Source organism: Bos indicus, chromosome 10 (genome assembly GCF_029378745.1).
Source record: "Bos indicus isolate NIAB-ARS_2022 breed Sahiwal x Tharparkar chromosome 10, NIAB-ARS_B.indTharparkar_mat_pri_1.0, whole genome shotgun sequence".
NCBI lineage: Eukaryota > Metazoa > Chordata > Mammalia > Artiodactyla > Bovidae > Bos > Bos indicus.
The window spans coordinates 43,222,779-43,247,787 of NC_091769.1; the positions used below are offsets into that span (position 1 = coordinate 43,222,779).

Sequence of the window (25,009 nt, forward strand, 5' to 3'; positions counted from 1 at the left end):
AGCTTTCCAAATAATTTTTTGTTCCTAGTTGTGTCCTTTTTTTTTTTTTTTTTAAACCTGGATAAGTTCCTTTACCATTCGTTGTAAGGCTGGTTTGGTGGTGCTGAACTCTTAGCTTCTGCTTGCCTGTAAGTCTTCCCAGGTGGCACAGTGGTAAACAATCTGCCTGCCAGTGCAGGAGACTTAGGAGATGTGGGTTTGATCCTGGGTCAGGAAGATCCCCTGCAATAGGAAATGGCAACCCACTCCAGTATTCTTGCCTGGAAAATTCCATGGACAGAGGAGCCTGGCAGGCTATAGTCCATGGGGTCACAAAGAATTGGACATGACTGAACACACATGCAAAGCTTTGACTTCTCCATCAAATGTGAATGAAAGACTTGTTAAATATAGTATTCTTGGTTGTACATTTTTCTTATTCATTACCTTAAATAAACCATGTTACTACCTTCTGGTCTGCAGAGTTTCTGCCGAAAAATTAGCTGATAGCCTTATGGGAGTTCCCTTGTATGTTATTTGTTGCTTTTCCCTTGCTGTTTTTAATAGTCTCTTCTCTGAAAGTGAAAGTTGCTCACTCTTGTCCGACTCTTTGCAACCCCACAGACCATACAGTCCATGGAATTCTCCTGGCCAGAATACCAGAGTGGGTAGCTATTCCCTTCTCCAGGGGATCTTTCCAACCCAGGGATTGAACCCAGGTCTCCCAAACTGCAGGCTTACCAGCTAGCCACCAGGGAAGCCCAAGAATACTGGAGTGGGTAGCTTATCCCTTCTCCAGGGGATCTTCCTGACCCAGGAATCAAACCGGGGTCTCCTGCATTGCAGGTGAATTCTTTACCAGCTGAGCTACCAGGGAAGCCCATTCTCTTCTCTATTTACCTTTAATTTCTGCCATTTAAATTACAATGTGTCTTGGCGTGTTCCTCTCTGGGTCAATTCTGTATGGGACTCTGTGCTTCCTGGACTTAGGTGACTGTTTCCTTCCCCAGGTTAGGAAGCTTTTAACTTTAATGCCTCCAATAATTTGGGATTCCTACAGTGCAAATATTACTGCACTTGATGTTGTCCCATAGGTTTCCTGTGTGTGTGCTAAGTCCCTTCAGTGTGTCCAAGTCTTTGTGACCCTATGGACTGTAATTCACCAAGCTGGTCCTCATTTCCTTTCATTCTTTTTTCTTTCAGCAGTAGTGATTTCCAATACTCTGTCTTCCAGCTCACTGATCCATTCCTCTGTATCATTTAACCTACTGTTTATTCTTTCTACTTTTCTACTCTTTATTACTTCCAGCGATTTTTTCATTCAGTTACTGTATTCTTCATCTCTGGCTGTTCTTTATACTTTCTGACTCTTTGTTAAATACTTTTAACCTTCATTATATGCATCTATTCTTTTCCCTAATTAAACATAAAAGCTTTTGAATAGGAAAGGAAACCAATGACAAAATGAAAAGACAACCTACTGAATAGGAGAAAATATATGCAAATGATATGACCAATGAGGGATCAATACCCAACATATATGAACAGCACATACAAGTCAACATCAAAAAAGCAAACAACCCAATTAAAAGATGGGAAGAAGAACTGAACAGACATTTTTCCAAAGAGGATATGCAGATGGACAATAAACACATGAAAAGATGCTCAATATCAATAATCATCAGGGAGGTACAAATCAAAACCACTTGAGATATCACTGCACACCTCTTAGAAGAGCTATCATAAAAAAGAATGCAAATAACAAATGTTGGCAAGGATGTGGACAAAAGGAACCCCATACACTGTTGGTGGAAATGTAAACTGGTGCAGCCACTATGGAAAACAGGTTTCTCAAAAAACTAAAAATACAGCTACTATGTAACTCAGCAATTCCACTCCTGGATATATCTCCAAAAAACTAAAACACTAATTTGAAGAGATACATGTACCCCAACGTTCATAGAAGTCAAGATATGGAAGCAACCTAAGTGTCCACCAACAGATGAATGGATAAAGAAGATATAGGGTATGTGTATAAACACATACACACAAGAATACTATTCAGTTATGAAAAAGAATGAAATCTTGCCATTTGCAGCAACATTGATGGACTGGAGGGCATTAGGCTAAGTGCAATAAGTCAGACAGAGAAAGCCCAATACTGTACATCACATATATGTGGAATCTAAAATATAAAACAAACTATTGAATATAACAAAAAAGAAGCAGACACACAGATACAGAGGACAAACTAATGGTTACCAAAGTGGGGTGGCAATATAGGGGTGGTTGAGTGGGAGGTATAAACTGCTGGGTATAAAAGTGAAGTGAAGTCATTCAGTTGTGTCTGACTCTTTGTAACCCCACGGACTATAGCCCACCAGGCTCCTCCACCCATGGAATTTTCCAGGCAAGGAATACTGGAGTAGGTTGCCATGTCCTTTTCCAGAGGATCTTCTCAACTCAGGGATAGAACCCGGGTCTCCCGCATTGTGGGCAGACACTTTACCACTGAGCCACCAGGGAAGCCCACCGGGTATAAGTTAGGCTACAAAGGTGTATTGTATAGCATGGGGAATATAGCCAATATTTTGCAATAATTGTAAATGTGGTGTAATCTTTAAAAATTGCATTAAAAATAAAAAATTTTAAATAAATAAAAAAGACAACCTGATAGAACTGAACAAAGAGTAAGTAAGTAATTAAAAGAATATTAAAATGGCCAAACATTGAAATCACATCAAATCAAGAATTTACTGGACTTCTATGTTATTCTTTTTGGGGGCGAGAATTTAAACATTAGTCAGTCTCTGTATATGAGTGAACTTGAACACAAAGGCAGCAACTTTAAAGCCAAGAAGTAAGAAATTCCAATCTTTCAGAGCCTTAATTTATGAACCCAGCAACTAATCCTTATGTGTTAAATAACTACATCACATAATGGTATGCTTTCTTTTTCAAGGTTTGTTGAGAAGTCAGAATTATAGGATTTTAAAAACATACTCATTAATTCATGACCTGAATTATAATCAAAAGTAGGATATACCCCTAAGTCAAATAAGTGAAACTGCGCTATGAGCTCAGTCTACTTGTTCAAGGCAGAGAAGGGATAAACATCTTTGTTTCCTCTGCAAATTCAGCCCATTCATTATCTGGACTGTAAATGTTTCGTGAATGCAACTTGAATATTTATTTGCTCAAGTAACCCAAGAAGAGGCAAATGCATGCATAATTCTGTTATATTCTCTTCTAATGTGTACTAATGACATTTTGGAGATTATTTTACACTTATTAGGTGGAACTTAGTAAGAGGACTCTAAAAGAGTATTATTATAGATTATTATTCTCCAGGGAAAAAAGGATACTGTGTCCTATCTGAAACTTTGTTTTTAAAGTGATGCCGCATGTTACCTCAGTAATTTCTCCATAATGAACCATAGACACAATGATCAAAATACTGTATTTCAAATGTAAAACCATTTTAATTGTGCAAATTAAGAAACTGGTTGGCGTAATTATGGTCACACCATTATTCTACAATGTTTAACTTTATGAAGCAGCAAGTGAATGCCCACCTGGTCAAAAAGCATTACTCCTCATTACAATAAACTTTTTTGTCAAAATAGAAAAACCCACCCCAAAATTTATATGGAATCTCAGGGGACCTTGAAGAGCCAAAATAATATTAAAGAAGTACAAAACTGATGACTCACACGTCCTGATTTCAAAACTTACTACAAAGCTACTAAAATCAAAATAGTGTAATACAGGCACTCTAAAGACATACAGACCAACTGAATACAACAGTCAGTCCAGAAACAAACTTTCGCACATACAGTCAAATGACTTTTGACAAGGTTGCTAATAAGACCATTCAATGGGGAAGGACAGCTTTTTCAACAAATGATACTAGGGAAAAGTGGATATCCATAGCCAAAAGAATGAAGCTGGACCCTTACCTAACACTGTATACAGAAATAAACTCAAAATGGATCAAAGATCTAAGACTATAAAGACCTAAGACTGTTTCTTTCATCAAAGAAAACACAGGGCAAAAGCTTCATGTATTGGATTTGTCAACAATTTCTTGAGTATGACACCAAAGGCTAAGGCAACTAAAGAAAAAATACACAAACTGGACTTCATGAAAATTTATACTGTTTTGTGCATCTACAGACACCATCAACAGAGTAAAAAGGCAACCCACAGAATGAGAGAAAATATTTACAAACCATTTTTCTGATAAAGGATTAATTAGAATGTACAGAGAACTTCTAAAAGTCAACAACAACAGAAAACAACTTGATTAAAAAATGCGCAAAGGATTTGAGTAGGTATTTCTCTAAAGCAGATATACAAGTGGTCAATATGCACATGAAAAGATGCTCAACATGAATAATCCTTAGGGAAATGCAAAAAAACAAAAAAACCTACAATGAAATACCCCTCACATCCATTAGGGTGGCTGCTATAAAAATAAAGAAGAAAAATTACAAGTATTAGAAAGCAGGTGGAGAAACTGGAACACTTGTGTATTATGGATAGGAATATAAATTGTACAGCCACTATGGAAAACAGTATGATGGTCCTTCAAAAAGAATAAAAACATAATTACCATATGATCTAACAATACCACTTCTGGGTATATACTGAAAACACTGAAAGCAGGGTCTTGAAGAAATATTTATATGCTCACATTCATAGCAGCATTACTTACGACAGCTAAAATGTAGAAGCAGCCCAAGTGTCCCATCAAAAGGTGAATGAATAAGTAAAATGTGGTATACACACACAATACAATATTCAGACTTGAAAAGGATGAAAACTCTGACATATGAGACGACATGGATGAACTTTGAGGACTGTTTCACTTGGTTAAGGTCTTCCCTGGTGGCTCAGTTGGTAAAGAGTCTGCCTGCAATGTAGGAGACCTGGGTTCACTTGGTTAAGTGAAGTAAACCAGGAACAAAAATACAAATACTGTTATTTCACTTATAGGGAATGCCCAGAATAATCAAAGTCACAGAGACAAAAAAAAAGTATAATGTCGGCTGCCAGGGGCTGCTGGAAAGATGGGAATGGGAGGTTATTTTTTAATGAGTATAGAATTTCAGTTTTAGCAGATGAAAAGCATTCTGGAATGAGTATAATATTGGCTGCCAGGGGCTGCCAAAAAGATGGGAATGGGAAGTTATTTTTTAATGAGTATAGAATTTCAGTTTTAGCAGATGAAAAGCATTCTGGAATGAATAACTGTTTTGGTAACACAACATAATGAATGTATTTTATACACTTAAAAATGGTTTGAATGGCAAATTTTATATTACGTGTACCTTACCACAGTATAGAAAAAAAAAAGAAACTGGAGAAAAAAAAGAAAGTTACTAATGCTCTCCTTAGAAATGTTTAGGAGATTCCATGGTGGTCCAGGGGTTAAGAAACTGCCTTGCAATGCAAGGGACATAGGTCTGATCCATGGTCTGGGAAGACGCCACATGTCTTGGAGCAACTAAGCCTGTACTCCACAACTACTGAGCCCGTGCTCTGGAGCCCAGGAGCCACAACAACTGAGCCTGCTGGCCACAACTACTTAAGCCCGTGCACACTAGAGCCTGTGCTCAGCAACGTGAGAAGTCACCATAAGAAGCCTGAACACCGCAACTAGAGAGCAGTCCATGCTCTCTGCAACTAGAAAAAGCCTGCACACAGCAACAAAGACCCGGCATAGCCAATAAATACATAACATTTTTAAAAAAGAGAAAATTTTAGGATATCAAAATAAAAAATTGCTTCAAGTTTTATATAGTAGTTTTATTTTCAAAGCAAATTACTCAATACATTTTAAAACAAACAGCCTTTTGACAGAAATATAAAAAAAAAAAAAGCATTATGCTAAGGCCAGAATTATTAAACCTATATCAACGAGTGAGGGAATGGCTGACATATAAAATATAATTATCCTGAATTTCACCAAATATTTCCCCCAAATCAATGAATACTTTATTAATCAAATTATCATAAAAGCTAAAACTGAAGTTAAAATTTTCACTACAATCTTAAAAAGCAAATTACCTTAAGATTGTCAAGGTGTCTTTCAATTTTTGAATGTGCATATTACAAATTTTATTTAGTAACAAAACTACTGCATCAAATTTGTCTTTCATGAACAACCTCCAATGGAATTTCATACAACCATACTGGAGATACCCTACTGCCCTGACAACATAAAAAGACTCTTTTGGAAGAAGGGAAACAAGGAAGGATATCCGGGAAAAGTGTTCAAAAATTATTTTGAGAGTTTTAATACATACCAGGCTCCAATTTTATAATTTTTACTGCAGCCAACTCTCCCGTATGTATATTTCTGGCCTAAAAAAAAACGAAAATAAAAATTTTAAAAAGTCTGTCAACTATATAAGTTACTTGGTACTTTGTTAACTAGCTACTTATGAATCAGGCTTTTAACAAAGCTGAAAAATAAAGTCTTTATTTCCAATGAAATGAGAATAATAATTTCCCCAGTAAGGAAAAATATAGAAAAAATACACACACACACACACACACACACACACACACACACAACTACCTTTAATCCCACCACTGAAGGACAACTACTGTTTAAAATTTTGGTTTCCTTCCAAGTCTTTTCTTACACTTAACTTTTCTCAATTAAAAAAAATACTCATGGTTTTTATATATTTTATAAATACAGTCATAGGTCATTAAAAAATAAAAATATCAAATTGTGTATCTTACTATCCAGAGGAAAAAAGCTAACATTTAGTCTACGTGTTTCCTTTTTTGCCCTGTGTGTGTGTGCTCAAATGTGAATGTATTGTACAAGATGTGTCATCACAGTCTTCTACAATATGGTTTGCAGTTCAGTTCAGTCATTCAGTCATGTCCAACTCTTTGTGACCCCATGGACTGCAGCACCCTAGGCCTCCCTGTCCACCACCAACTCCTGGAATTTACTCAAACTCATGTCCATTGAGTCAGTGATGCCATCCAACCATCTCATCCTGTCGGCCCCTTCTCCTCCCACCTTCAATCTTTCCCAGCATCAGGTTCTTTTCCAGTGAGTCAGCTCTTCACATCAGGTGGCCAAAGGATTGGAGTTTCAGCTTCAACATCAGTCCTTACAATGAATATTCAGGACTGATTTCCTTTAGGACGGACTGGTTGGATCTCCTTGCAGTCCAAGGGACTCTCAAGAGTCTTCTCCAACACCACAGTTCAAAAGCATCAATTCTTCGGTGCTCAGCTTTCTTTATATTGTGCAACGCTGACTAACTTTCCATTGATGGTACATATAATTTAACTCATCTGCTATTAATGGACTTTTAATAGGATTAGGATTTAATAGGACTTAGGATTTAAATATTATTTTGGAATTAGAAATATATATATATCTTATAGCTTTATATCTATCCATAGCCTTGATTATTTCCCTCAAGTAAATTCCTAGAAGAGAAAATATTTACCACTTAACAAAATATCATGGACAGACAGTATAAATAATACTTCAGTGATTATCACAGCAAATATTTTAGCACATATCAAAGTCTATCAGTAAGGCAACCTATAAGCATAATTGTTACGTCAAAAGGTATGTGGATTTAAAATGGACATATTGCCATATTGCTCTGAAAAAAAAATTACTGGGATTTATACTCATGCCTTAGAGAAGGAAATGGCAACCCACTCCAGTATTCTTGCCTAGAGAATCCCAGGGACAGAGGAGCCTAGTGGGCTGCCGTCTATGGAGTCTCACAGAGTCGGACACCACTGAAGCAACTTAGCAGCAGCAGCAGCATACTCATGCCTAGCTTAGATGTTAAATCTGTGTCTGCCAAGTTCTATTATAGGTACAGATTTGTATTAGTTTTAAAAAATTATGTATTTTCTCAGTGCAATATATAATTTTAAGTGGTTCATAAAACCATTCTTACTGCTAGATATTAAGGATATTATACATAGTTTTTTCATTATTTAAGATTTTTTTTTAATGGATTCTAATGAAATGACTAGGTCTAAGGGTATAAATATGAACGTTTAAGGCATCAACACATACTGCCAAAATGGTCTAAAAACATTGTACTGACATACTGTCGTGTATATTCACTCAATCGTGTCTGACTCTTTGCAACTCCATGGACTATATAGCCCACCAGCCTCCTCTATTCACGAATTCTCCAGGCAAGAAGTGGATTGCAATTTCCTTCTTCAGGGGATCTTCCCTACCCAGGGATCAAACGCAGGGCGCCGGGTCTACAGGCGGATTCTTTACCATCTGAGCCACCAAGGAACATATTAGATGATGCTAATATGAGTGTTCATTTTATTACACCCAGTGGCACACCATATGTGGAAATGCAATTTAATAATCTAGAACATTTTTCACTTCAGTGTATTAGATTTGAATGTGAATTTTCATACACATAAAAAATAAGGAGCATTTGATAAAACAGGACAGTATGATTACACTTTTTTTGCTAGATTAAGTAGGTCATATTACCAAAGGAGAAAGGGAAAGAAAAGGGAAGGGAACAGAACAATGACAAAGACTTCAGGAAAGATAGTGTCAGAAGGGATATTTTTAGAAATGACATATAGATGGTGAGAAAAATAAAAGCATGGGGACAGCGATGCAGAGGCAGTCACAAACAGAAAGGTAGAAGAAAAAAAGGATTTTTTTCTAGAGAAAGGTAGAAGAAAAAAAGGATTATTTCTACAGTAGCAGTCTCAAATATTTTGTGATAAGTTCATATATTTTCCTCATCTATCATGGTAAACAGGGTAAGGAGAAGTCTCAGGAAGAGAAAACATTTGACCTCACCCCTATCAATGGCTACCCTTCCCCCAACTGCAAACACATTTAGAAAAATGGGAAGAGGACAGCCAGAAGCCTCACAACCATTCCTACCTCTCTTCCTCCCTGTCCTTACCAAAAGAATCATCTTGTCTTTTTCCAGTTCCTAAGGTCTTTCAGCATTTTATATCCATGTAGTAGAATATTATTCAGTGATAAAAAGAAATGGAGGGAGTAGGAGGGAGTTTCGAGAGGGAGGGGGTATATGTGTGCTTACATGGCTTATTCATGTTGTTGTACGGCAAAAATCAACACAACACTGTAAAGCAATTATCCTCCAATTAAAAATTTAAAAAAAGGAATGAGCCATAGAATGGACACATGCATACGTATGTATGAATCTCTTCGCTGAGTCCCTAACAATCACAACATTGTTAATCAGCTATACTTCAATATAAAAAAATTTCTTTAAACAAAAAACCCCAAAACAAAACAACAACAAAAAAGAAATGAGTCGTCAAGCCATGAAAAGATATGGCAGAACTTTAAATGCATATTAAATGAGAAAAATCAGTCTGAAAAAGCTATATACTATAAGAGTCCAACTATACGATATTCTAGAAAAGACAAACAATAGAAAAAGGAAAAAGAACAATGGTTGCCAGGGGTTTGGGTGAAGAGTGATGAACAGGTGAAGTGCAGAAAATTTTCAGAATGGTGAAACTAGTCTCGGTATGAAACTGTAATGGATACATGTCATTATGTATCTGTCAAAATCCACAGAACTGTACAACATAAAGAACAAATCTTCATGTAAACTACAAACTATAATAATATATCAATACTGGTTGAATAATTGTAATAAATATACCACACTTAATGCAAGATGTTAATAAAAGGGGAAACTGTGTGGGTGGGTGGGTGAGGTGTGGATACATATAACTATGTATCTGCTCAACAAGTCTATAAATAGAAAACTGTACTAAAATTAAGCCTACTATTTTTAAAAGAATACATATAAAATTATATTAAGTATATTCATATTTTCAGACATATTGAGCCAATATTTATGATTAGAAACAATACAAATATGTTGTATTTCAATTTAACAGACCCAAAATGAAGATGCAGGAACCAAGGACACCGTTTCCAAGAGATTCTAAGAGACTCTGAAAGGAACAGATCACTGAAAAGTTTGAACAATCACAGAATCACATAAAATAAAGATGGTATTTTAAAATTCAGCTACACCATGTATAAGCCAAAATATATTTGTCATTACAGAAAAAAAGTAAAGAATAAAAGCTAAAGGTTCCACTGACAGGATAAACACTTAAGTGTCAGTCTCCATTTTGAAGACATATTTCTGTTTTCTCCAAATGAAGACCCGATGGGCAAAAGTTCATACTCTGTAATTTTCCAGCTGGATTTTTAAAACAGAAAGCAGTACCAGGCTCTTTTATAATGAAAGGCAAAGAGGCTTTCAAAAAAAAAAAAAAAAAGATCTTCTAAACAGAGACTTTACAGATTCAATTTACTAAAGAGATCTTTCAGAAAATTAACTATACAATTTCACACTTTGATCCAGTGGAGTCATACGTAGTACTAGTTTTTGAAACCCAACATTTCCTTTTGACAAATTAAGTGTCAATACACCTAAAGAAACTAGATATTCTCAAGTATTTTTGTTTCTTAACTTTAACACACAGGAATTTGAAGATTCTGTGCTGCATTTCTAAGAGGAGCTAATAAATAACACAACACCTCTACAAGAAGATCTAAATTATTTCTGATTCCCACTTATCTTAGAGGTTATTGCTATACACTAACACTTAAACTTAAGGGTATACTAAACACCCAAAAGTCTAATAAAGTATTTCACTATAGTTTATTTAACTCTTTATTAATCAGGAATTAAAATTATTAGATGAAAAAGATAATAATAAATGGGATCAGTGTCACTATACAATCCATAGAAGAGCCTTCCTATTTAAATTTATTTTCTATCCTCTTTGCCAGGGTACTTCCCTTATCTCTTAATATTTCCAAGTCAATTTACTACCAGAGAAGTACTTTTACTCAAACTCTTCCATCTCGGATTTTTAATGCATAGTGAAACATTAAATTTCTGCTTGTACCAAGAAGCTGTTTGTCCTCCTAACTAAACCATTTCTATTTTAACAGTACTATGCAGTTGTCAATTTTGTAAACCATGAACTTTCCCACATGCTGTAAGATTTTTAATGTGACTAAAAAATAATTAAACTTCTGAGTTATCAACAAAGAATATAAAGATATGATTTAAGGCATAGTCTATACCGAAATCAGATTGATTATATTCTTTGCAGCCAAAGATGGAGAAGCTCTATACAGTCAGCAAAAACAAGACCAGGAGCTGACTGTGGCTCAGACCATGAACTCCTTATTGCCAAATTCAGACTTAAATTGAAGAAAGTAGGGAAAACCACTAGACCATTCAGGTATGACCTAAATCAAATCCCTTATGATTATACAGTGGAAGTGAGAAATAGATTTAAGGGCCTAGATCTGATAAATAGAGTGCCTGATGAACTATGGAATGAGGTTCGTGACACTGTACAGGAGACAGGGATCAAGACCATTCCCATAGAAAAGGAATGCAAAAAAACGAAATGGCTGTCTGGGGAGGCCTTACAAATAGCTGTGAAAAGAAGAGAAGCGAAAACAAAGGAGAAAAGGAAAGATATAAACATCTGAATGCAGAGTTCCAAAGAATACCAAGGAGAGATAAGAAAGCCTTCTTCAGCGATCAATGCAAAGAAATAGAGGAAAACAACAGAATGGGAAAGACTAGGGATCTCTTCAAGAAAATCAGAGATACCAAGGGAACATTTCATGCAAAGATGGGCTCGATAAAAGACAGAAATGGTATGGATCTAACAGAAGCAGAAGATATTAAGAAGAGATGGCAAGAATACACAGAATTGTACAAAAAAGATCTTCACGACCAAGATAATCACGATGGTGTGATCACTCACCTAGTGCCAGACATCCTGGAATGTGAAGTCAAGTGGGCCTTAGAAAGCATCACTATGAACAAAGCTAGTGGAGGTGATGGAATTCCAGTTGAGCTATTCCAAATCCTGAAAGATGATGCTGTGAAAGTGCTGCACTCAATATGCCAGCAAATTTGGAAAATTCAGCAGTGGCCACACGACTGGAAAAGGTCAGTTTTCATTCCTATCCCAAAGAAAGGCAATGCCAAAGAATGCTCAAACTACCACACAATTGCACTCATCTCACACGCTAGGAAAGTAATGCTCAAAATTCTCCAAGCCAGGCTTCAGCAATATGTGAACCGTGAACTTCCTGATGTTCAAGCTGGTTTTAGAAAAGGCAGAGGAACCAGAGATCAAATTGCCAATATCCGCTGGATCACAGGAAAAGCAAGAGAGTTCCAGAAAAACATCTATTTCTACTTTATTGACTATGCCAAAGCCTTTGACTGTGTGAATCACAATAAACTGTGGAAAATTCTGAAAGAGATCGGAATACCAGACCACCTGATCTGCCTCTTGAGAAATTTGTATGCAGGTCAGGAAGCAACAGTTAGAACTGGACATGGAACAATAGACTGGTTCCAAATAGGAAAAGGAGTTTGTCAAGGCTGTATATTGTCACCCTGTTTATTTAACTTATATGCAGAGTACATCATGAGAAACGCTGGGCTGGAAGAAGCACAAGCTGGGATCAAGATTGCCAGGAGAAATATCAATAACCTCACATATGCAGATGACACCACGCTTATGGCAGAAAGTGAAGAGGAACTCAAAAGCCTCTTGATGAAAGTGAAAGTGGAGAGTGAAAAAGTTGGCTTAAAGCTCAACATTCAGAAAACGAAGATCATGGCATCCCGTCCCACCAGTTCACGGGAAATAAATGGGAAACAGTGGAAACAGTGTCAGATTTTATTTTTCTGGGCTCCAGAATCACTACAGATGGTGACTGCAGCCATGAAATTAAAAGACGCTTACTCCTTGGAAGGAAAGTTATGACCAACCTAGATAGCATATTCAAAAGCAGAGACATTACTTTGGGAACAAAGGTTCGTCTAGTCAAGGCTATGGTTTTTCCTGTGGTCATGTATGGATGTGAGAGTTGGACTGTGAAGAAGGCTGAGCACCGAAGAATTGATGCTTTTGAACTATGGTGTTGGAGAAGACTCTTGAGAGTCCCTTGGACTGCAAGGAGATCCAACCAGTCCATTCTGAAGGAGATCAGCTCTGGGATTTCTTTGGAAGGAATGATGCTAAAGCTGAAACTCCAGTACTTTGGCCACCTCATGCAAAGAGTTGACTCATTGGAAAAGACTCTGATGCTCGGAGGGATTGGGGGCAGGAGGAGAAGGAGACGACAGAGGATGAGATGGCTGGATGGCATCACTGACTAGATGGACGTGAGTCTGAGTGAACTCTGGGAGTTGGTGAGGGACAGGGAGGCCTGACGTGCTGGGGTTCATGGGGTCGCAAAGAGTCAGACACGACTGAGCAACCGATCTGATCTGATCTATCTCATTAGTGAGGAAGATGAAAGTCCTCCCATTCCAGTGATTCTTCCCCCTCACCAATCTAGTGCATTCCCTTGACTACCAATTACATCTTTCAAGTTCTCTCATCTTAATTGTCAGGGTTCCATGGTCCACCACTCCATTTATAATCTCTCCCTTACAAACATCCTTAAATTCCTTCTCTTCTTATCCTCTATCATGCTAGTCTAGCAAAATCCTTATCTGATTAAACTTGATTATCACTAGTTCCATACTGATATTGAACAGCTAAATGTTATTGGGAAAAAAAATTACAAAATCACACTAACGGGCCTTACTTTCAAATCATTACACAAACCTCAAACTACAACTTCTCCACTAGGTTTGATTTTCTACTCTTCGTAAAAAAATACTTTATACTTCTCTCTTGAAGCCATTAACCTAAGCCTCTGTTACTCACTCCTCTGTTACCTATCCATTAGGATACTCTATTTACTGAATTTAAGTCCCTATGAACAGAGTCTCATCTTTTCTTTATCTAACATTCTACTATGTAGTCCTATGGCTTTAACAACCATCTCCAGGATTAATCTCTCCTCACCCAGCTCCAGACTCCTAAATCCATGGAAACCTGACACACATGCCAACCCTAACATATAACATTCAATTATCCCTGCTCCACACTTTCATCCTCACAAATTCCCAAGTAAAATAAAATTTACTGCAGCCAGTCAGTTGCTTAAGCACAAAACCCAAGGTCATTCTTCATTTCTTTCCTTCACATTCCTCACATCCAATAACTCAGAAAACACTGGTATTTTAAAAATATAAAGCAAATTCATTAACTTCTGTCTACCTCCTCTGCTATACTCCACTCCAGCTTGTCTCCATTAGGAATCAGCAAACTATTTAATGTGAAATGCAAAGGAACAGCAAGTCGAGGATAATTCCTACTTTCTGGATTGTACAAGTGAATAAACACTGTGATTCCATTCACTAAGATGACAAACACACAAGATGGACACATTTCACAGGTGAAGGGGAAGGACAGTGAAGGTACATAGATGAGGGGCTCAGATACGAACATATTTACATTTCAGGTTCCTAAAGATGAGCCAATTCATTGGAAAAGACTCTGATGTTGGGAAAGATTAAGGGCAAGAGGAGAAGGGGGAGAAGAGGATGAGATGGTTGGATGGCATCACCAACTCTATGGACATGAGTTTCAGCAAACTCTGGGAGACAGTGAAGGACAGGGAAGCCTGGCTACAGTACATGGGGTAGCAGAGTCAAACATGACTGAGCCACTGAACAACAACAATAGAAAACTAACTGCATATAATATGGAATATCCTGTAAGCCACTTAATAGCTCCTAAAGCTCAAGAACTAACATGGATTGGAGGCAGTCTGGGCATCATCAACAATACTGAATCCAGGCCAGTAGATGAGATAACCTAGGAAGAGTACACAGAGGAAAAAAAATTCAAGAACAGAAATCCTAAAATATTACTGACATGTACAGGATAGTGAAACCAAACTCTCCAGGATAGATTAGATGCTAGCCCACAAAACAAATCTCGATAAACTTCAGTTCAGTTGCTCAGTCATGAAGAACAAAATCATAGCAAGCATCTTTTCCAATGACATTAGATTAGAAATGAACTACAAGGGGAAAAAGCTGCAAAAAATACAAACACATAGAGGCTAAACAATATGCTGCTGCTGCTGCTAAGTTGCGTCAGTCGTGTCTGACTCTGTGGGACCCCATAGACGGCAGCCCACCAGGCTCCCCCATCCCTGGGATTCTCCAGGCAAGAGTACTGGAGTGGGCTGCCATTGCCTTCTCATATGCTACTAACCAGTGAAGAAACCAAAAAGGAAATTTAAAAAGTACCTGGAGACAAATGAAAATGGAAACACAGCCATCCAAAATCTACAGGATGCAACATAAGTAATTCTAAAAAGAGTTTATACAGATACAAGCCTACCTCAGGAAACAAGAAAAATCTCAAACATCTAACCATACACCTAAAGAAACTAGAAAAATAAGAACAAACAAACCAAAAGTTTGAAAAGGAAAAGAAATAATAAAAATGAGAGCAGAAGTAAGTGAAATAGAAAAAAAATTTAAATGTGAAAGATCAATAAAACTAAGAGCTGGTTCCTTGAAAATATGAAGAAAACGGATAAACCTTTAGCCAGACTCATCAAGAAAAAAAAAAAAAAAAAGACACAAAATCAGAAAATAAAGAGAAGTTACAACTGACACCACACATATCCAAGGATCATAAGAGAATATTATAAATAATTATACACCAATAAAATGGACTACCCGGAAAAAAGCACAAATTCCTAGAAGCATACAAACTCGTACTGAATCAGGAAGAAACATAAAATACCAGCAGATCAATTACCAATAATGAAATTAAATCAGTAATAAAATTTTTCCCAACAAAATTCTAGGATCAGACAGCTTAAAAAGTAATTCTACTAAGTATTTAAAGAAGATTTAACACCAACCTTTGCAAATTATTCAAAAAAAATAAAAAAGAAAGAATACTTCTGAACCAATTCTATGAGGCAAGCACCATCCTCATACCAAAATCAGACAAAGACACAACAACAACAAAAAAGAAAATTAAAGAATATCACTGATGAACATAGATACAAAAATCCTCAACAAAATATGAGCACACTGAATTTAATAATATATTAAAAGGATTATACACTATAAAAAAATGATATTATCCCAGGGATAAAGGATGGTTCAATAGCTTCAAATTGATCAATGTGATATATCACATGAACAAACTAAAGAATAAAAATCATACAATCATCTTAAGAGATACAGAAACAGTTTTTGACAAAGTTCAACATCCATTTATGATAGAGACTCTACAACAAAGCGAGTATAAAGGGAACATACCTCAGCACAATAAAAGCCATATATGGCCAATCTACAGTGAACATCATACTTAACAGTGAAAAGCTAAAAGCATTTCCTGTGAAATCAAGAACAAGACAAAGATGCCCATTCTTACCACTTATATTCAACACAGTTTTGGAAGTCCTAGCCACAGCAATAAGAGAACAAAAATAATAAAAGGAATCCAAATTGGAAAGGAAACATAAAACTATCAATACTTGTAGACGACATAATATTATATATAGAGAAAATTCTTAAGATGCCACCAAAAACTATTAAAACTAATAAATGAATTCAGTAAAGCTGCAAAATAAAATCATCATACTACCTACAGACTCAATGCAATCCTTATAAAAATACCAATGGCACTTTTCACAGAACCGGAACAAATAATTCTGAAATATATATGGAAGCACTGCTGCTACTACTGCTGCTAAGTCACTTCAGTCGTGTGTGACTCTGTGTACTCCATAGACGGCAGCCCACCAGGCTCCCCCATCCCTGGGATTCTCCAGGCAAGAACACTGGAGTGGGTTGCCATTTCCTTCTCCAATGCATGAAAGTGAAAAGTGAAAGTGAAGTCACTCAGTTGTGTCTGACTCTTTGCGACCCCGTGGACTGCAGCCTACCAGGCTCCTCCGCCCATGGGATTTTCCAGGCAAGAGTACTGGAGTGGGGTGCCATCGCCTTCTCCAATATGGAAGCACAAAACACTCCAAATAACTAAAACAATCTTGATAAAGTAGAAGAAAGCTGGGGGTATCACACTTCCTGATTTATTTATATTATAAAACTACAGTAATCAAAACAGTATGGTACTGGCACATAGGTCAATGGAATAAAATAGAGAGTCCAAATATCCACACTTACATGGTTAATTATTGCAAAGGAGGCAAGAATATCAAATTGGGAAAAGACACCCTCTTCAAGAAATAATGCTCAGAAAACTGGACAGCTACATGCAAAAGAATCACACAAGACTACTTTCTCACACCATCTACATATATCTTAAACTCAAAATGGATTAAAGACATAAATGTAAGACCTAAAAACATAACACTGAAGAAAATATAGGCAGTACACATTTGACATTGATCTCAACAATATTTTTTTAATATTTTTTATAATTTTTTAATATTCTCAAGCAAGAGAAAATCAAAAATTAAAAAAAAAAAAAAAAAGCAGACTGTATCAAACTAAGAAGCTTTTGCACAGCAAAGGAAACTACCGACAAGACAAAAATGTTACCTACTGACTAGGAAAATATACTTGCAAATAATATATCCCATAAGAGGTTAACCGGAGAAGGCAATGGCAACCCACTCCAGTACTCTTGCCTGGAAAATCCCATGGATGGAGGAGCCTTGGTAGGCTGCAGTCCATGGGGTTGCTAAGAGTCCGGCAGGACTGAGCGACTTCACTTTCACTTTCGTGAACTGGAGAAGGAAATGGCAACCCACTCCAGTATTCTTGCCTGGAGAATCCCAGGGACAGAGGAGCCTGGTGGGCTGCCGTCTATAGGGTCACACAGAGTTGGACACGACTGAAGCGACTTAGCAGCAGCAGTAGCAAGAGGTTAACATCCAAAATACATAAACAGCTCATACAACTCAAGATTAAAAAAAAAACAAACCTCAATTAAAAAAATGGGCAGAGGACCCGAATACTTTTCAAAAGACATATAGATGGCCAACATGCATATGAAAAAATACTCAGCACCACTAATCAGTGAAATGCAAATCAAAACCACAATGTCACAGCTGTCAGAATAGCTATTACCAAATAGATAACAAATAAAAAGAGCTGGCAAGGGTGTGCAAAAAAGGGAACCCTCGTGCACTGCTGGTGGGATGTAACTTGGAGCAGCCACTGTGGAAAACAGTATGACGGATTCTCAAAAATGCAAAAATATTGAATAGAACTGACACATGACGAAGGAATATCACTGCCGGGAATCTATGTGAAGATAACAAGAACACTGACTCAAAAATTTACACACTGCATGCCACTATTCACTGCAGATTTATTTACAATAGCCAAGATATGAAAGTAACCCAAGTGGAGATACACACACACACACACAACACAAAAGCGCACACACGTGCACACACATGCACAAGTATATTACTTAGCCATAAAAAATGAAATCTTCTCATTTGCAACAACGTAAATAATCTTGTGGATACTGTGCTAAGTGAGGTAAGTCAGACAAACACTTTAATTTCTCCTATATGTGGAATCTAAAGCACAAAACAAAACAGAAACAGACTCGCAGATCAAACTGGTGGGTTGCCAGAGGGGAGGGGGATGAGAGATGAGTAAAATAAGCGAGGGAGATTAAAAGGTATAAACTTCCAGTCACAAAATAAGTAAGTCACAGCGATGTAAAGTACAGCATAGGGAATACAGTCAATAATAGTGTGTAATAAATTTGTATGGCAACAGATAACTAGACTTACTGCTGTGATCATTTTGTAATGTATAAAAATATCGAATCACTCTGCAGTACATCTGAAACTAATATTGTAAATCAATTGTTGTTGCTGTTGCTGTTCAGTCTCTAAGTCGTATCTGACTCATTGTGACCCCATGGACTATAGCCGCCTGACAGGCTCTTCTGTTCACAGGATTTCCCAGCCAGGCAAGAATACTGGTGTGGGTTGCCATTTCCTTCTCCAGGATCTCCAGGGACCAGGGATCAAACCTGTCTCCTGCTTGGCGGGCAGATCCTTTACACTGAGCCACTCGGGAAGACTTGTAAGTCAATTACTCCTCAACAAAAACAAATAAGTAGGTAGGGAGGTTAAAAAAAAAACAAAACTACTCTAGAGATACTGTTCTATGAGAATCTTAGTTTGGAGGAAATTTTGGAAATCATCTAATTCAAAGTCTATGGAAGTCATTTGGTCAATTTGATACATTCATCTTTAGAATAAATTTAGTTGTATAAAGGCTTTTTATGATAAGCAAAATTGCGACTTTCTTATTAATTTCTCTTCAGTCTCCCTGGTGGCCTAGTGGTGAGGATTTGGTGCTCTCTCCTCAGTGGTCCCAGTTTTGGTCTGTGAGATAACGCTGGTTTATTCTATTCCTCCTATGAAAAATTTCAGATATCTAGATTCATTGATTTATTCAGTAAGTATGTGTTGAGTTCCTATGGTGCTCAGGGGGCCTAGTTCTAATTTTAACATGGCTCAGATAGAAATAGAAAAACTCCCTTCTATCTATGGATGAAACATGCTAATTTTCCCAACATGCTACATACAGATTCCAGACCCTTACCACTATTTTGATTGCTATATGCTTTGACCATGAACTCAAACTTTGATGCCCAACAAAAATGATAGTAGTTAAAATATTAGATTCATTACAAAAGTCATGGTATAGATGACTTAGATTCTTTCTTCAAATCTCTATAAAGGTATGATATTTTTTAAATTCAAAAATAAATGTTGAAAGTGATATATTCAAAACACAATGCAGTACTTCGGCCTGTGGCAAGAATAAAGTAAAGTGCTTCATTTTACTTCTATTATAAATCTTTTTAGGAAAAAGGGAGGTCATAAATACATACTGTAGACTACATAAGTTGCATAAATTTCAAGGAAACCACTTCCAATAAGATCATCAAATGTATGTGAACAAAATATCATAAAAAAGGGAGCCACTTATATAGCATATTCGCCAGATGAAAATTTAATATAAAGATAAGTCATTAATTATTTTAACATTTATTCACTCAGCGCCCCTTATGCATTGTATACTTTAGGTATGAGGGTAGTATTTGGTGGGGTAATAGCAAAGAATTAAAGATTTACCCGCTTGCTTTGAGTTTCAATGGGACAGATTTCAGATCCATACAGGAAAGTTTTTTATAGTACTTAAGTAGGAACCAACTGCTTCTAAAAATAGCATGTCTTTACTATTTAAATGTTAAACGATCCCTTATAAAAGGGTAAGGGACATATGTACTGTGCAAGAGGTTCCTGCCAGCTCCCAAATTACTTAATTTTTGTGGAGTAAGTTATTTCCAAGCTGCCTTCCAAATCTAGACAGGTGCTCCCTCTCCGCTGAAGGAGGCTGTATTGCAGGCTTTGCCCCACTACCAGGCAGACATATTCAGAGTCTAAGGCCTGACTGTTAGGGTGACCCCAAATCTGTCCAAATAACTTTTATCTCAGGATACACTAGAGCCTTAGTCTGTCAGGATACTTACTTGTGTCTGAAAAGAAGTCCTTTCCTAATACAGACTGATTTTATCAAAGGGAGCATTTCTTCTAGAGGATTGTTTAAACTGAATTAAGTATCCTTTGTCATTAAGGAGGCCTTAGTGGCAAAGGAAAAGGGAGAAAGGGGCTTAAGATTTTAAAAGGTAGGCAAAAAAGAAACATAAAAATATAAGTGTAGAATAAGGTGGCAGGAATACATTAATTATTAATAATACAAAAGAGGTAGGGAATATATAAATACTTAATCACTGTTAGTGGGTGCAACTTTGGGGGGAAATAATTGGTCAAATTCACTAAAAGCTTAACATAAATCAGAAAACTTATTTCTAGACATTTACTTAAAGAAATAATTAAGGATATGCGAAAAGAATTTGTTCAAGGGTATGGATCACAGTATGCTTAATAAGGAAACACTGGAGATGATTTACTTGTTCAGCAATAATGAATTAAACATTGTACAGATACAAGGAAATAATACAAATATTAAATGTATATAGTTACATGAAAAGTTGTGACACACTGTTAAGTGAAAAAGTATATTATCAAATATATAGTCCACATAATATTCTATATATAATGTGTTTACATATAATACATATTATGATGTATGTGTATGGGTGTGTGCTCAGTCGCTATGTCCAACTCTTTGTGACTTTGTAGACTATAGCCCACAAGGCTCCTCTGACCATGGGATCTCCAGGCAAGCACACTGAGGGCAGGAGAAGGGGTTGCCATGCCCACCTCCAGGGGATCTACCAAATTTGGGGATAGAATTTGTGTTATGTCTGTGTCTCTGCGATGAAGGCGGATTCTTTACCCACTGAACCACCTGTGAAGCCCTGATTTATGTATGTGTCCTTAATATGACTTTTTAAAAGTTTTGAAAGATATATAAAAATTTTCATCTTTCAGTAAAAGAAGTACATGTAATTTTTCATTTATTCCTATATCATAGTTTTCTAAAATAAACACCTATTACTTAAAATTTATTTTTTGAAAAATGTAGGAAAGAAGGCTATCAATTCTGAGGCAAGGAAGAAAGAGGCAAACAGGAAGGCAAGTCCTACCCATGAACCTACAGAATGAATAGGGAATTATTCCTGGGGAAAAAAAAATTATAGGGAACCCAAGCATCTCCATTGTCTATTACATTTAGGAGCCAAAAAGCTTAAAATGCAAAAGTTGTTAATAATTTATTACAAGTTCTGTCTAGTAAAATATATTGTCATGCCCACACTGGATTCCTCCTGATACTGATAAGGGGCAGGGTTAAAAAAAGAAGGGAGGGGGCAAAAAGGCACAAGGCACCTAAAAAAGAGGATGCATGTATGTGAGAGGTAACACATTGGTTTACAAGATATCCTTCTCGGAATATGACTTAAATTAGAGGCAACTAGAAGTAACTAGCTAATGCTACAAAAAGCAGGCTGTTCTACTGCATGAAATAATTAGCATTTTATTTAACTTAGCTTACCAAATCTAGTCTATGGGACCCAGTTAATCCAGGTAACAATAAGTCTAAGTTTCCAACAAAATGAGCACAAGAGAAGGCACATCAGGAAGGTTGTCTAACAACCAAGAACAAGAATCGTTTCTCTTTTACTTATTAATATGTAGGATGGCTATGAGCTAAGTTAATCTCCACAGTAAAAGCAAACCAAGCCTGAGCTCCAATTTGGAAAATTTAAGGGTAAGAGTAATGACCAGGTGGGTAATCAGAAAAAAGTACTTCTGAAAGTTGATGTTGAGACCTGAAGATTATATGCATATTCAATCCAAAAAGTCTCTCACCTCTTAGCAGAGAGATAAGGCTGCCAAGTCTCATCTGACCATCTGCCCATAATTTGTTTAGAGCTTTTTACACACTGGGCAATGTGTTAAGGGCTATGTATACAGCAATGAATTTAAAGATGTAGTCCTGAGGCAGTTTGCTTTAGTAGAAAGAACAGAAATACGGAGTCAGAAGATCCGGATTCACGTCCTCACAGTGCCACCTATTAACTGTAACACCTAGAGCAAAAAGTAAGTTTCTTTTTGGGTAAATCAGAGATGACAATACATCTGTCCCACCTATCTCATAGGACTATTGTGAGGAACAAGTAATATACTGATTTTGAAAGAGCTAAACAAACATTAGTCACTCTTAGTCATTTTAATTCTATTTTATTTTTATAAAAATCTTAGAAGGTGGGGGCCAGTATGAGTCATGGGCCCAAACACCTCCAAGGATAGACTGGGCTATCAGCCGGCTTCCCACATCATCTTTTCAAAATCTCAGTGGGAGACTATGACCTTTAACAGAAGTGGAGTTATATTAGACCTAAATTCAACTTGCCTTTTTCAAAGAGTTATCTACACTCTCAAACATAATTAGTACTTCACATAATTGAAAAGCAACAGCCTCCTAATGACATTCAAACATGTCAAATACTCAAAAGTAGTCCAATGCAGCCAAGTGAAAGTGACTGCTCCAATTTATCTGATTTAGAACTAAATTCTCAAATTGAAAACAAAGCCCTGAAAACAAAAGTATCACTTGTTAATAAGTTAATAAATATCACATTTCTCTTCCTACATATTTGATCTGAAGCCACAATTTAAAGCTTAGAGTGAAACTTAAATTCTGAAAGCAAAAGCAAAATCAGTTCAGTTCAGTTGCTCAGTCATGTCTGACTCCTTGCGACCCCATGGACTGTAGCACGCTAGGCCTCCCTGTCCATCACCAACTCCAGAGTTTACTCAAATTCATGTCCATTGAGTCGGTGATGCCATCCAACCATCTCATCCTCCGTCATCCCCTTCTCCTCCCACCTTCAATCTTTCCCAGCATCAGAGTCTTTGCAAACGAGTCAGTTCTTTGCATCAGGTGGCCAAAGTATTAGAGTTTCAGCTTCAACGTCAGTCCTTCCAATGAATATTCAGGACCGATTTCCTTTAGGATGGACTGGTTGGAACTCCTTGCAGTCCAAGGGACTCTCAAGAGTCTTCTCCAACACCACAGTTCAAAACCATCAATTCTTTGGCGCTCAGCTTTCTTCACAGTCCAACTCTCACATCCATACATGACCACTGGAAAAACCATAGCCTTGACTAGACGGACCTTTGTTGGCAAAGTAATGTCTCTGCTTTTGAATATGAGGTCTAGGTTAGTCGTAACTTTTCTGTCAAGGATCAGCGTCTTTTAATTTCATGGCTGCAGTCACCATCTGCAGTGATTTTGGAGCCCCCAAAAATAAAGTCTGACACTGTTTCCACTGTTTCCTCATCTATTTGCCATGAAGTGATGGGACCAGATGCCATGATATTTGTTTTCTGAATGTTGAGCTTTAAGCCAACTTTTTCAACTCTCCTCTTTCACTTTCATCAAGAGGCTCTTTAGTTCTTCTTCACTTTCTGCCATAAGGGTAGTGTCATCTGCATATCTGAGGTTATTGATATTTCTCCCGGCAATCTTGATCCCAGCTTGTGCTTCTTCCAGCCCAGCGTTTCTCATGATGTACTCTGCATAGAAGTTAAATAAGCAGGGTGACAGTATACAGCCTTGATGTACTCCTTTCCCTCTTTGGAACCAGTCTGTTGTTCCATGTCCATTTCTAAGTGTTGCTTCCTGACCTGCCTACAGATTTCTCAGGAGGCAGGTCAGGTGGTCTGGTATTCCCATCTCTTTCAGAATTTTCCACAATTTGTGGTGATCCACACAGTCAAAGGCTTTGGCATAGTCAATAAAGCAGAAATACATGTTTTTTTGGAATTATCTTGCTTTTTCTATAATCCAACAGATGCTGGCAATTTGACCTCTGGTTCCTCTGCCTTTTCTAAATTCAGCTTGAACATCTGGAAGTTCACAGTTCATGTACTATTGAGTCCTGGCTTGGAGAATTTTGAGCATTACTTTGCTAGTGTGTGAGATAAGTGCAATTGTGTGGTAGTTTGAGCATTCTTTGGCATTGCTTTTCTTTGGGATTGGAATGAAAACTGACCTTTTCCACTCCTGTGGCCACTGCTGAGTTTTCCAGATTTGCTGGCACATTGAGTGCAGCACTTTCACAACATCATCTTTCAGGATTTGAAATAGCTCAACTGGAATTCCGTCACCTCCATTAGCTTTGTTCATAGTGATGCTTCTAAGGCCCACTTGACTTCGCATTCCAGGATGTCTGGCTCTAGGTGAGAGATCACACCATTGTGATTATCTGGGTCGTTAAGACCTGTTTTGTATAGTTCTGTGTATTCTTGCCACCTCTTCTTAACATCTTCTGCTTCTGTTAGGTTCATACCATTTCTGTCCTTTATGAGCCCACCTTTGCATGAAATGTTCCCTTGGTATTTCTAATTTTCTTGAAGAGATCTCTAGTCTTTCCCATTCTATTGTTTTCCTCTGTTTCTTTGCACTAAGAATCTACTAATAAGTTGATCTATATTCTATCACATTTGTCTTCATCAAAAACACTGGAAATGATGGTTAAAATGAAAATACTGAACCTATGAAATAAAAATAATAAGAACACTAGATGCATTATAAGCCTAAGGCTTAGG

At 37.1% G+C, this 25,009-nt stretch overlaps 1 protein-coding gene across 2 annotated transcripts in view; it reads right to left on the reverse strand.

Moving 5' to 3' along the window:
• MAP4K5 (mitogen-activated protein kinase kinase kinase kinase 5) overlaps positions 1 to 25,009 on the reverse strand; it is a 126,516-nt gene that overhangs the window by 92,615 nt on the left and 8,892 nt on the right. For both annotated transcript variants that reach the window (XM_070797392.1, XM_070797391.1), the window contains exon 2: positions 6,291 to 6,348. In XM_070797392.1, the coding sequence (XP_070653493.1) occupies positions 6,291 to 6,348 (58 nt within the window). The remainder of the gene's footprint in view (positions 1 to 6,290; positions 6,349 to 25,009) is intronic.